Raw genomic sequence first — 12796 nt, forward strand, 5'->3', positions numbered from 1 at the left:
GCTAGATTAATGCTACACTTTTGTTCCATCCCAAAGATGAACTGCTCTGATGAAATCAGTTTTTACATTTTTCAGCTGACAGGAGTTATACAGAATGATATCTATCTGACTCACAGAGAGCAGCACTTTTATTGCCACCATAAAGCATATTTCTTTTTTTTTTTTCTCAAAGCTACTATATAACTTTGAAGAAAGAAACTAATTAAAGAAAAATGTAGCAGAAAAACACTGGGTGATACTTTGAATTCCAAAAAATATCAACGTAAACTCCACTGAGCCATTATAGTCCAATTGCAGATGAATTATGGTCAGCTGAAGTATCAATAAAGCGAAATAAAATAAATAAATAAATAAAAATAAAATTTGTAGCAGGGATTTTGCTTTTGTGCTACTCAACCGATCACCAGAATCTCTACCAGACTTGCCCCTCTATTGTACTCACACCACACAGTACAGCAGAAATACAATGGAAAATGGTCACATAGTTCTCCTCGAGTTATTCTACTTCAATTACCACAATCACAACAATCAGCAAGACAAAAAGAACTTTTTGGGGGTACTTGGGCTTATACATCTCAAAACCAGTACCAGCCATATTCATTGTGTTACCTCCCAGAACAGTCTCCAGCTGAAGTAGTTAAAAAGATTGTTAAGCCCTTATAAATTCACACAAATATTCAGTCCATGTTTGCCCTCCATAAAATGTATAAGTATTGTGAGTTTTTTGCATCATATGCTGATGAATTTATTTAGGTTTGCTGTTCTTATCAGAATGAATTGATGAGTACTTAAAATTGCGAAATAGTCCACGCAGTGTTCATTATGTCATCTACACGTATTAACATGAGATCCTCAGCTCTTTAATTCCAAATTAAACTTATGATCTGAAGCTGATGCTAGAAAGGAAGTTAAAGGAGCAGTGTGTAGGATGTATGGGGCCCCTAGTGGAGAGGTTGAAGATTGCAGCCAACTGAACACACTTCGCCTCAACCTCTCCCTCGAAGTGTGTAAGATCAGCGGTGGCTACCAAACTCAAGAAAAATTCTAAAGGTCCTCTATGGAGCCAATTTTTCATTTGTCCCTTCTGGACCACCATAGAAACATGGCAGTGCAAAATGGAGGAGGACCCGCTCATCAAGTACATATGAAGGGCTCATTCTAATGTAACAAAAACCCTACAATTTTTTGTATCATGTGATTATACTATAATGAAAGCATAATTGTAAATATTTCATGCCATTTCTGCTGATACATTCCCCCAAGTCACTGAATACTGAACCTTTATGGATTACCAAAGTTATTACAATACGGTCCTGAGGGGGATATGAATGGGTGCACCAAATTTCACAGCAATCCACCCGACAGGTGTCTAGAGATTTCACCAAAGGAAAAAAAAAAAGCCAATGGACCATCAAAAGTCATTACAACACATCATGTGGGAACTGCAAATGTCAAAATGTTGTGCCAATCCATGAAGTACATGTTGATATATTTCAGTGGGGAAGTGAAAACTTTGACCTGTTGGTGGCACCAGATTAAAAAAAATTCAGGGCTCACACTAGTCATTAGAGTTTATTGTCTAAGTAAATAAGTGTAAAGAAAACCAGAGAAATCCATCATATAGTTATTGAGGTCTTTCAGTGTGGACCAAAGTAGCCAGACCCAAATTCACTGCATTAATATATGGGTCTGGGCATGTTCCTAATGGGCATAGACCTTGGGTTAATTATGAAACTATTGAAGCAGCCTTAAACCAATCGGCCTAAATTCTACCACTGACGACATTGTTGAAACTGCATTTAGAAACAAATGCTGCTCTTAGCAACCCCGACTAGTTGCTGATTGGTCTGCCCTTCAGAGTGGCTGAACAAACCTTAATGCAAACAGGGTTTGCTGAAGACTGAAGCTGTGTGCAACAGGTGGGCGGAGCCAGGCTATGGCACTGCTACCTAACCTTGCTAGCATGCTTATATGGCCAAAAGAAACCAGGCTTAAGCACAGTCAATTCCAAGGTCACGTAGTATGGAAAAAAAGTATTGCAATAAAATATTGGTTATATAATCAATAGTGTCAAATGACATTCTGTCAGTTCAAATTGACACATTCATAATATGACGAGTAGCATTGTGGAGGTACATCTGACGCAAAAGCAAATTAAAAAAGTCACTTTACCTCTGAGGAAACAGAATTTTGGACATGTCATTGACTTGACAACCAATTCACAGACACAATACCTCACTAATGATTATAATAGTTGATTGCAGCACTGTGTGATTTGCACCACATGTGTGCCAGCCGCTTCAGTTTCATATTCTCAGGATCTTTTTCAGTCTTAAAGGTTCAGTCAGTCGAAGTGTAGGAGCCACAGGCAAAGTCTGCCAGCAGTCAGCTGCTTGGCTGATGTTAATCTCCATCCTCATGTTAAGGACAGATTTGGGCCGGGCTGTGTGTCGGCACGGTGACTCATCTCATAGTTACGCTTGGAGGTGCACATGAAGGTTTCAAAGCCCCTAACTAGGCTGTTACCAGGACTTCCAAAATTAACAACCATGACACAAGTTGGTTAATCTACCCTGCACTATGCGCGCACGCACACACACACACACACACACACACACACACACAACTCCACTTTCATAATTAATGTCGGGTGTCGATGTAGCCCCAGACACAAGTAGGTCTCCTCCAGCCCCGAGCTAAGTGCCTGTTTGGGGGAGAGAGGAGGAGGAGCACAACAGAGAGGAGAAAAGAGGAAGTCTATTATCTCCGCAGCTCCATTCTCCACATCAGCAGGCCAGAAATAAATGTGACCTTTAGTCTGACCATGCGTTCACAGCGGGTGCCACAGACAAGCCATTAGGGACTTCAGCAAGGCCAGACGCGGCTCTGTCCTCACAGGGGGACGTGGACAAATTACAGCACACCCGTGTGTATGTGTGCGGGGAAATACATATGCATGCTCCTTCTTATTACTCCTTTGTGTCACAATATAAGCCACTCAACTGCTGATTTTGATTGCTGACTTAATCAACAAGCTCAATTTTGTAGTATAGTTAAATAATTTACTGGGACTCACTAGAATAAAACCATTTTCACATGCTCACTCTCAGACCTTCTCATGAGTACGCGGAATTTCATACGCGAAATTGGTGGAACGTCCTTTTAAATTTTGCCTTTATTGAGATAAAAGTGGTGCATATTAGTAAGAAAGGGGTGTAAGCTCCAGTTTACTTTCTTAAAAGGAGACTATACATTAAAATATTTTTATTAAATCAGTGCATTTTCAATTTGCGATGCTAAATGCATTCCAAGTATTTTTCTCTCCTTCAACCTTCCTTTTCTTCCTCGTGTGGCTTCCTCGACTTTGCACACTTGGATAAGCGTCGCTCTGGGTTAGGTGAGTGGGTGAGGAGAACAAAGGCAACAGAGCCACCGATAGCGAATGGCAAGAAGAGTGCGATTTTTACACTTGAGAAAAAAAAACAATAACTGTTCTGGTCTTGGACTCCGATTGTAAAATCTGTTTTGGTTGTGCTGCATTCGGGTCTATTGAAGAAAGGAGGCGTAGTAAATGGTATCTCTGCCTCACGTCATGATGGATTTCTGCGTGTGATGTGAGGGAGTAGAGAGGAGCTCTTGAAATGTGATGCCACAGTGATGTTACAGTGATTCTGGCTGGCTTCGCCTTTTAACAAAAACCCTCTTCTAGATTGATGTCTGCTGTTTAACATCCTTCTAACCTCGAAGATTCTTTGCCTCTACAACGGGGATTTTTTAGAAATTCCTCCCTCCCCCCCTCTCTGACCCTCCAACCTACTCTTTCCGAGGGTTAATACACCGGACGACAGCTCAGTCCCAGCATGCTCGAGTACTTCCGCTCACCTTTCCTCCTCTGGCTTCTTTCTCTCTTGCTCACACACCAAAAAAAAAAAATCTAAAATCAACCTTTGTGAGCCTCGAAGAGGGTCTAATCTCTGATTAGCTCCGGGGCACTGAGCACAACACCAACTCCAGGCAGAAGCAATAAGCCTGCGTGCCATGTGTTTTTTTAATTTAAATTTTCATCCACATCTGAAATCTGCTGTTAATTGCAGGCACTCCAACATGTTTGTTTGTTTTTTCTCTCAAGCCAAAATCATCATAAGCAAATGGCTTGTACTGTATATACAGTAATGTGCCGGTACACTGGACCAACAGTGCCACCTGGTGGATCGTTTCATATGGTGAAAATATTATGGACAAGCAGTGAACCTCCTCTTGGCACAGGACTTCACTCAGATCAATTAGATCACTTTATCTGCAAAGAAAAACAAGCGGCTTTTGAAAACACCAATCAGCTGGTTTGATTAAATTTTCTGCAGACGACAGATGTGGTGGAAAGTTCCAGACAAAGACATGTCAGGACTTCTAAAGCATTCATTACCTGCACAAACTCCTTGGCACTTACACCCTGAAATTGGATTGTCTCGTGACAAAACCTCAAGAGGAGCTGGTGGTTCATCAGTTGGGATTTTCGAAGTCACATCTCATGTAAATCATTTGTATGTTTGATTCAATTTATCCTCAGCAAGACAAAGGAGCATCAACTGCAGAGACCTGTGCTGTATTACCTTTAATGATGTTATGATAAAGTTTCTGTGTACTCACATTTCTGGCATGTCTGCTTATATAAAGATAAACGAGCTTAAATGTAAGCTTTGAGATCAGATAGGGTTTTGTAAGAGCTAAATTATTATGTCATTATCGAATAATTTTTTTTACCCTCTTAGCATCTTTTTGCCTGAAATTTGCTAATTTTCCATCTTTATCTTAGTGTTTGCAGTATATGATTGCTGACCCTGCAATTCCTCTTGAGGTGTTGTCAGAAGATAATCTGTCTAAGAAGTTAGTGATGGTCATGCATCCTTTGGACCATAAAATATGAGCTATATACAGCAGCGTAACATAATTGTAATCTACCATGGTGCAAATATTGTTCTTGTTGCACACACACACGCACATTTAGGCCTTGTTCAGATCTTCTTTTTTTTTTAAGTCTGGAAAGAAAAACAAACATGAAATCAGATTCAAACCACATTTGGTTGAGAAATTCCACTCGGACTTCTACATACGCGTCTCAGTCCGGACGCTCTGTTGGCTCAGATTGACGTACGGCGCCATAATAAATTGCTGCTGGCACTTTTCTTCCGTGTTGAAAAGCTGCATCACCAGCGTAGCTACGCGGTCGTCATTACCGTAGCAAGCCATGCATATCGGTTGGTGCTGCAGCCTATGCTGCTAACTTCTTGTCCGTTCGCTGAAGAGGTTTGTGCTAAAACTTTGAACCGTTGAGAAAAAAATGTCACTACTTGAACAGAGGTCATCGCAAAAGACAGTGAGCGAGGCAATTGGACAAATTAACATGTCCCAGCATGCTTTCTCCCTCTGAAACTTTTAAAAATAAAGCGGCCAAAACAAAATAAGCCTAAGCGATGGGTAGAAATAATAGCCTCTATGTTTTTAATAGCACATGCAGTTTTGTAACATTTCAACAAAGACAAGTAAAGACACATTCAAAATGACCTTTGGTTGTGAGTCAAAGCAAAGTTTGACAGTTTCACAGAGTGATTTAATAGTAATGACTGTAGTCCTGTCAGTTTTCTTGTTGCTGGCTCACACACGCACACACACACACGCACACACGCGCGCACACACACACGCGCGCGCACACACACACACACACACACACACACATGCACGCACGCACACACATACTAATCCACGATGATTCATACCACACAACAGGTTTGAGAACACACAGAACCAGAAGAGTGAGAAATAGTCAGCGACAGACAAATGGAAAAAGAAAGACACTCACCCACTGTCATGGACTCTGGCAGCCCAGATGTTGGGGGCACACTGGAGAGCGGAGCAGACTGCGTCGGAGGACCGGGCTCCATACTGATAACAAATGAAGAAAGGAACCAGGTAATCTTTGAATCACTACATAATTCATTTCAGCAGATGAGGCTCCAGCTGCAGCAGTTATCCGACTGGGTGACGATAACTGATGGATATTTTACTCTGCATTCTCAGCTGCAACGATAGCTTACTTGAACGTCAGCTGCGACCTGCTGCTCTCGCCGTTCCCCACCGATCCCGTCGACTCGCACTGAACAGGAAACGCAGCCGTGTCCTCCACAGAGCTCACTGAAACAGAATGGAAGTGAAAGTGGAGGTCGACAACGAAAGTACCTGCGTTTCATCTGATGGGGTAACTGACTCCTCCACGAAGCCACAAGACGCTGTTGTCAGCAGTGGAACAAGCATAGACGAATCTTAAAGTGAAAATGTTTGCTGCAGAGTCAGACATGAGGATCAGTACAGCAGTGAAGAATAAACGTGCTCAAGAGATTAAGATTTGGTACAGAGAGTATCAGGAAGTGTTTTTTATTCTGCCTCGTAAGTGTGTGTGTGTGTGTGTGTGTGTGTGTGTGTGTGTGTGTGTGTGTGTGTGTGTGTGTGGTGTGTGTGTGTACCTGGCTGATGGTCTGCAGGGTTCAGAGGGATGAGGATATCTGGGCTGCTGTGCTCAGCCATGACCTGTAGAGGGCTCCACGTGGACACAGTGGGCAGACTGCCCACCACCATCCTAAAAAAGAATAACAGGTTCACTTTCAGTCAGTGTGTTTGGTGTTTTTCTCAGAGGGATCAGTGCATGCCAGTCCTGTTCTTCCCCACAGGGTCATTTGTAGGTATTTTAGGTGAAGACCTCACCTGCACAGCAGATTATTTATTCTGTGATGACACTGTTGTTTTCTAAGCAGAATAAAGGACATCTATCAACAATGGACATCCTGGATAGTAATATCCTCAGAGAGTTTAAGACACACTGAGTCAAAAAATGTGCATCGTGTCTGCATGTTCAGAGTGAGATGACTCGGGGTGGTGGTGGTGGTGGGGGGGGGGGGGGGGGGGGGGGGAGAGCGTGGTGGGGGATACGTAAATACATTACTTAACAGGCCAAACTACAATAGTAACTTTTTTCAGGTTGACAGCACACCAGCACAACTTGATCTCATCTGATATCTGGGCCTCGTGTTGCTCCAACAAAGGGAAGTTGTGGCTTCAAGTTTGAAAATGTTTGGTATATTCTGCAAGTATCTTGTGTTATGGATATGAGGTGCGATCAAAAAGTTCAGAAACAGAGCAGCTACAACCTTCATTAATAAGTATTCCAAGTCACGTTGCCGTTTTTTTTTGTTTTTTTTTACCACTGGTACATGCAATTTTGAGATTTCACTATGGATCTGTAACTTGAGCAGAGAGCTGACAGTAAATGTTGCGTCAAACTTGAGAAGTTGGCATAGGACACCTTTATATGCTTTAAAAGCCTACGGTAGTGAAGCAATAAGTCGGGCGAGGAGTTTTACGTGGATTTTGCATTTCAAGAGGGGAAGAAAGTCACTGTTCAGGATTGGAAACGGTGGGTTTTCTCTGACATGTCAGCCTGTCGACACCGTGATATCTGCTGTGATGTTCTGAGGCGTCTGAGGGAAAACATTTGGTGCTGTGTCGCAAAGGCAGTTTGGTTCTCCAACATGATTTTTTTCACTCCCACAATAACACAATTGTTGTTTCCCACCACCACTACTTGCTGGATTTGTCGCTCTGCAACTTCTTTCTGTTCCCCAAAAAATGTCACGCAAAGTTTGGTATGCGCTCTCTGCTTCAGTTGCAGATCCATGGTGACATTATGAATGCACACGTACCAGTGATCACAAAAACATGTAATACGTGCTGATGTTGACGTCACTTGGAAACCTCACTCATAAAGGTTATTGCTTCCCTCTGTACAGATCAGGACCAGAATTGGAGACAAAACTTTGCCATATTTCTGTTTTTTTGGGGGAGTAATTATCTCATTTAATATTATTTATCTATGAAACAACAATGCAACATGCACTGTACATTGGAAAATGGGTCGAGCATTCATGGGCCATCTTCTACTATTCTTTTTTTTACAATTTTATTTTTTTATTTTCTGATTAAAAGAGTGTTTCCAAGAAGAAACAAACAATAAAAGTACTTTGTTGTAATGTAAACCATATATTTAATGACCTGCCGGAAAGCTGTGCTCTGAACCTGTATGAACGTCTGTCACAAGTCAGAATAGTTTTTACAGGAATGTTTCTTTCATCTTAACTCACTGATCGGAGGGGATCCTGTCCTCCTCCTGGGTTTGTGCTCTGGGTTTGTAGATCTCCTCCTCTTCCTCCTCCTCTTCGTTGTCTATACTCTTACTGTCGGGCAGGGGAGGTGTGGTTATGGGAGGTGTGCGGCAGGGATGGGGGGACCCCACCCAGCTAACGATGCCCGGCTCAGGCAGGCCGTTCTGGGCAGGCGACTCCGAGAAGGCCGGCTCCAGGGGGTCGATCCCTTCCTCCACGCTGCTCTGACCAGGAGCCGTGTGACTCTTCCTCATCTCGCTCATCTTCTGGGAGTCCTCCTCCCCTTCCTCCTCATCTTCGGCTCCTCCGTCCAGGTCGTCGTCGAAGGAGATTATGTTGGTGATCTTCTTTTTCCTACGGCGCTCCTTCCTCAGCCCCGAGTCTGGAGGGAAAAAGGATGAAGAATGGCTGAACAAAAATCTCGAATTATTTCAGGACCTTTCACCTGTCAGGACGAGCTCCCTCCAAATGTTCATACAGTAAAGTTTAGTGCTGATGACATCCTCCTCTTAAAAATATTATAATCTTATTTCTTGAGGAACACCAATAAACGTGGTTCCATTCAATTTAACTGCAGACAGCAATAAAGTAGGGCGTTCCACTCCATAGTATAAAAATATGTTTTCTACTATAATAACAGTATCAATATCTACGATTAACAAAATTATTCAGGCATCATGAGTATTTTCTGGCAATAAATTATTTATCTAAATCTTATTTTGCAGCAGGTATTGACGGGAATTACGTTGTCTTTGTTGGGTGTTATTAATGTAATAAAAATGATGATATTGAAAATGTTACCCACTGGAGAGTGAGAGGAAAAACTTTGTGTCCATTGAACAGACTTTTCCCATTAATGCTATTAAAGCAGCGTCAACATGTTTCGGTCTCAGTGCAGCTCATTCCTCTTATCAGCCGCTTTGTCTGAAAAAACGTTTCTTCTCATAACAAAACACTTGACTGGACTACCTGGGAGCAAAAGTAACAGTGGGAACTTTGAGGTTGTGATTAGCAGAAATAACTTAATACCATTTGATAGGCAATTTTATAAAAGGATTTCCTACAATATGCACAAATAAAGGTTTCAGTAAGTAAAGTGATAAAAGTGAAGGAACCGATCAGAAATCTGGATTTAATTAATTTAATCAAATGCTAGAAAACCCAGCAATACATTATATAAATCAAACAAAGTAAAATGGCTCTTAATTGATAAAATTTGTAAAATGCAAACTCAAAAGGGTAATTTATTGACTGTGCAGTGGAAGTGCGCTGACATAAGAGGTTTTCAGGAGATCTTTCACCATGTTATAAAAGATGTGACTTTTTTTTCATCCTGAATTGTGAATAATAGGAGAGAAACCATTAATGCGAGTATAGATGAATAGAATACTGTGATGACCCTGTTTCAGTGGAGAGAAAGTGATAAATTTACTGGCCGTCTTGATATGCAAGACTTATACTGGCTTAACATGTCTGTTTAGAAAGTAGCTGATATGGAGGATTCATGTCGACTGCTTAACTATTATCGGGTATTCTTTCATTTCTTAAGCTTTTGTGAGGAAGAGATGAGTGATAATAATAATAAAAAAATAAAAGTCTGTCTCTTCTTTTTCAGAGCCAGAAAGGCTGGCGGTGCATTATCAAGTCTTCCACCAGTGAATAATCTGAATGGGTCTTCGCACTCTGAGGAGCTGGCGCGCCAGCTTAGAGTTTCATTTGCATTCATTCCAGCGGAAAGTTTTAGCAGCGCACAGTTCAATTTTAAAAGCTTGTTAATCCCATTGAGCGGAAAAACACACAGAGAGAAAATGGTGTGAGTTTCCTCCCGACGGGAAAAGACCGGAGCAGACGGCTAAATGAGGTCAAACAAAGAGGCCGACTTCACGGGGGATTTCATCGCTGCTGCGGACGCATTGAGTTGCAGCCGCTGGATTTGTTCTGCCAGTGCAGCCACTATGTAGGCACGAACTGAGCCGTATGATGGCTTTGAGTTCATATACAGTGTGCTGCAATACTAAAGTACAGCATGTGTCCGTCCTTTGTCAGATCACCACATTCCAGAGGTGGACAAAATAACAAACACTTCACAATACGGTGAAACAGTCTCAGATACAATGTCAGCGAGGTTTTTTTTACTGCTGATCTGTCACTTTTAAAAACATCAAAGTGATGTAATATGTGAAAGAAAGAAATGCCAAAATATTTGGTTAAGAAAACTCTGTTTCCAAAAAACTTGGGACCCTGTGTAAAACGTAAATAAATTAATTTTAAATATTATGCCAGCGACACTTTTCAAAAAAGTTGGGACAGGGGCATGTTTATCACTGTGTTGCATCACCTCTTATGTTAACAACACTGTAAATGTTTGTAAACTGAGGAAACCAGTTGCTGGAGTTTTCAAAGTGAAATGTAGTCCCAATCTTGCCTGATATAGGATTTCAGCTGCTCAACAGGTCGACGGTCTCCTTTGTCGTATCTTTCGTTTTTTGACGCGTCCAACTTTTTGGGAAACAGGGTCATAAGCACGAAGGAAGTGTGGTTACAAGCGCAAACAAAAATTAGTTTCCTACCAGCAGAGGTGCTGCGCGGCAGGACGGGCAGCGGGTCCGAGGCTCCGTCCACTCTGGGGGTGAAGCCGGGCACCACGGCCGTGGCGGTGCTGATCTCTCGCAGCAGGCTACTCACCCCCTGAGTGGACTCCTTCCACAGGCTGCCGATGCCCTGCGTGGACTCCTTGAGGAGGTGGGACACCGAGGAGCCTCCTCGTGTCACCCCTCCATTCAGGTCGCTGTTGTCGATGTTGATGGCGAACAGGATGGAGTTCAAACCTGAGTGCAGCAGAGACAGAGAGGCGAGCTCTAATTCATTACAGATTAGGACGGTTAAATCACAGGAAGCTTTTGAATTTTGCTAAAGTCCTTCGTTTTCATTTCGGCACACAGTGAGAGTGGGCAAGCTAACATGAACTATCTGCCTCCCTATGAAAAGATTAAAAAACACTCTGGCAGAAGATCAGTCTTAAATATTTTAGGGTTTGTGTTCATCTCAGTTGTGCTCATCAATAGTTCAAGAGCACAGCCATTAACACAAATCGGGTCAGTGCTTCAAATCTTTGTAAACCCAGCGAGGCTCCACAAGTAAAATGCAAAGTCCGTTAATTTACTGCCTTCATAGACGCTGTGGTTGCATGAAGTAAGTTCAGTGAGATGAAAAGTGAAGCAGTAATGCTCATTACACACCAGATCAGAATATTTTTAGATAAAAAAAACAGAGTCACAGCTTTGCTGTTTTTACATAATCACCACTAATGGGGCAAAAAAAGAAAACAGAGCCTGGCCAGAGGATGGCACCAGAATAAAAGCAGTAAATTAAAGGGGCATTCCCTCTGTACGGTGGCCCTTTCAGGACATCTCAGCCTCACTTCTATGTTGTCACACTTAATCAGTTTTAGTTCAACTGGCTGAAACTCGCCACGACAGGTTATCATGCTAACTGATTACATTTTAGCTCGCTAAAATTGGCAGAATCTCATGCTCTGCTTATGCAAATTACATTATAACATAACATCATATGTAAAGTTAGCATGTGCAAACTTTGGCAGCTTCAGCTTTGCTTTAAAACGCGCTGAACACTAGCAGTGTCGGGGAGTAACTAGTTACATGTACACTTCAAAAACTATGTAATTGTAATCAGTTTTTGCAATCAGAGAAAAAAAGATTTGATTAAATTACAGTTACTATTGAAATGTTGGTGATTACAAAGGGGTTACCATGTGAATATATTATTTTTGGTAAAAATCCCTTATGTGGATTCAAATATTCGTTCTGTTGCTTTGCATCTTTTTTCTGTCTGCGTCCAGACAGTTTCCATTTATATGGTCTCAAAGTTTAAGTCTTGTTTTTAATTAGTTCTCTTGTATAAATTCACTCTGCCTCTTGTCTGCCAATCAAATAAATGTGAATTGCTCGAAGCAACCACACCAAGGCAATCACCCATGTTGTTGGATAAGATGAAGAGATATTTAGAAACAATCATTGAGGAACCAGTGTGAATAAACTGTGATATAAAGTCTGAATGTAGACTTGGTTTGAGGTTCTGGGAACATTTTTCCTTCACTGCAGTCAGTTGTGATCAACATACTTTGTTTTGGTGGTTGTGCTTTAAAATCAAAACATTTCAATCTTAATTCAAGTTAAATTGAATAACTTTTAATAAAGGTAACTGGGTAACTATTAATCTGTAAACTATTACATTAAAAAAGTAACCTTCCCAACACTGATCAATAAAAAAAAAATAAAAAAGCATAACTTTATAAGTTTGAGCACGAACACTACAATTTTATCAATCATGTCACTCAGATTCTCTTGAGTGCTAATATCATACTCTCCTAGTGCTGACCTTAACATTTAGCCACAACACTAAAACGACACTTCCCTGCTACAGTCGGCTCCGTGGTGGGTTTAAAATCTATAAAGTGATGATACAACACAAAAACACACCTGCCGCCATGGTGGGGAGCATACTGGCTCTCTCTTCATCGAGAATAAAAGCCCAGTCTTCATAGTAAGTTCTAGACAAGAGAGAAG

General features: G+C 41.5%; 1 protein-coding gene across 1 annotated transcript in view; it reads right to left on the bottom strand.

The window, feature by feature from the left end:
• The window catches only part of snx29 (sorting nexin 29), a 146147-nt gene that overhangs the window by 126060 nt on the left and 7291 nt on the right, over positions 1-12796 (bottom strand). Inside the window, exons 6-11 of the mRNA XM_069156022.1 lie at positions 12710-12780; positions 10781-11038; positions 8190-8592; positions 6519-6631; positions 6093-6189; positions 5858-5940 (exon numbers count right to left, since the gene is read on the bottom strand). Of these exons, the coding sequence (XP_069012123.1) occupies positions 5858-5940; positions 6093-6189; positions 6519-6631; positions 8190-8592; positions 10781-11038; positions 12710-12780 (1025 nt within the window). The remainder of the gene's footprint in view (positions 1-5857; positions 5941-6092; positions 6190-6518; positions 6632-8189; positions 8593-10780; positions 11039-12709; positions 12781-12796) is intronic.

The sequence above is a fragment of the Embiotoca jacksoni genome, unplaced genomic scaffold, assembly GCF_022577435.1.
Source record: "Embiotoca jacksoni isolate LCO1_2020_lvr unplaced genomic scaffold, fEmbJac1.0.p SCAF_20, whole genome shotgun sequence".
Lineage (NCBI taxonomy): Eukaryota > Metazoa > Chordata > Actinopteri > Embiotocidae > Embiotoca > Embiotoca jacksoni.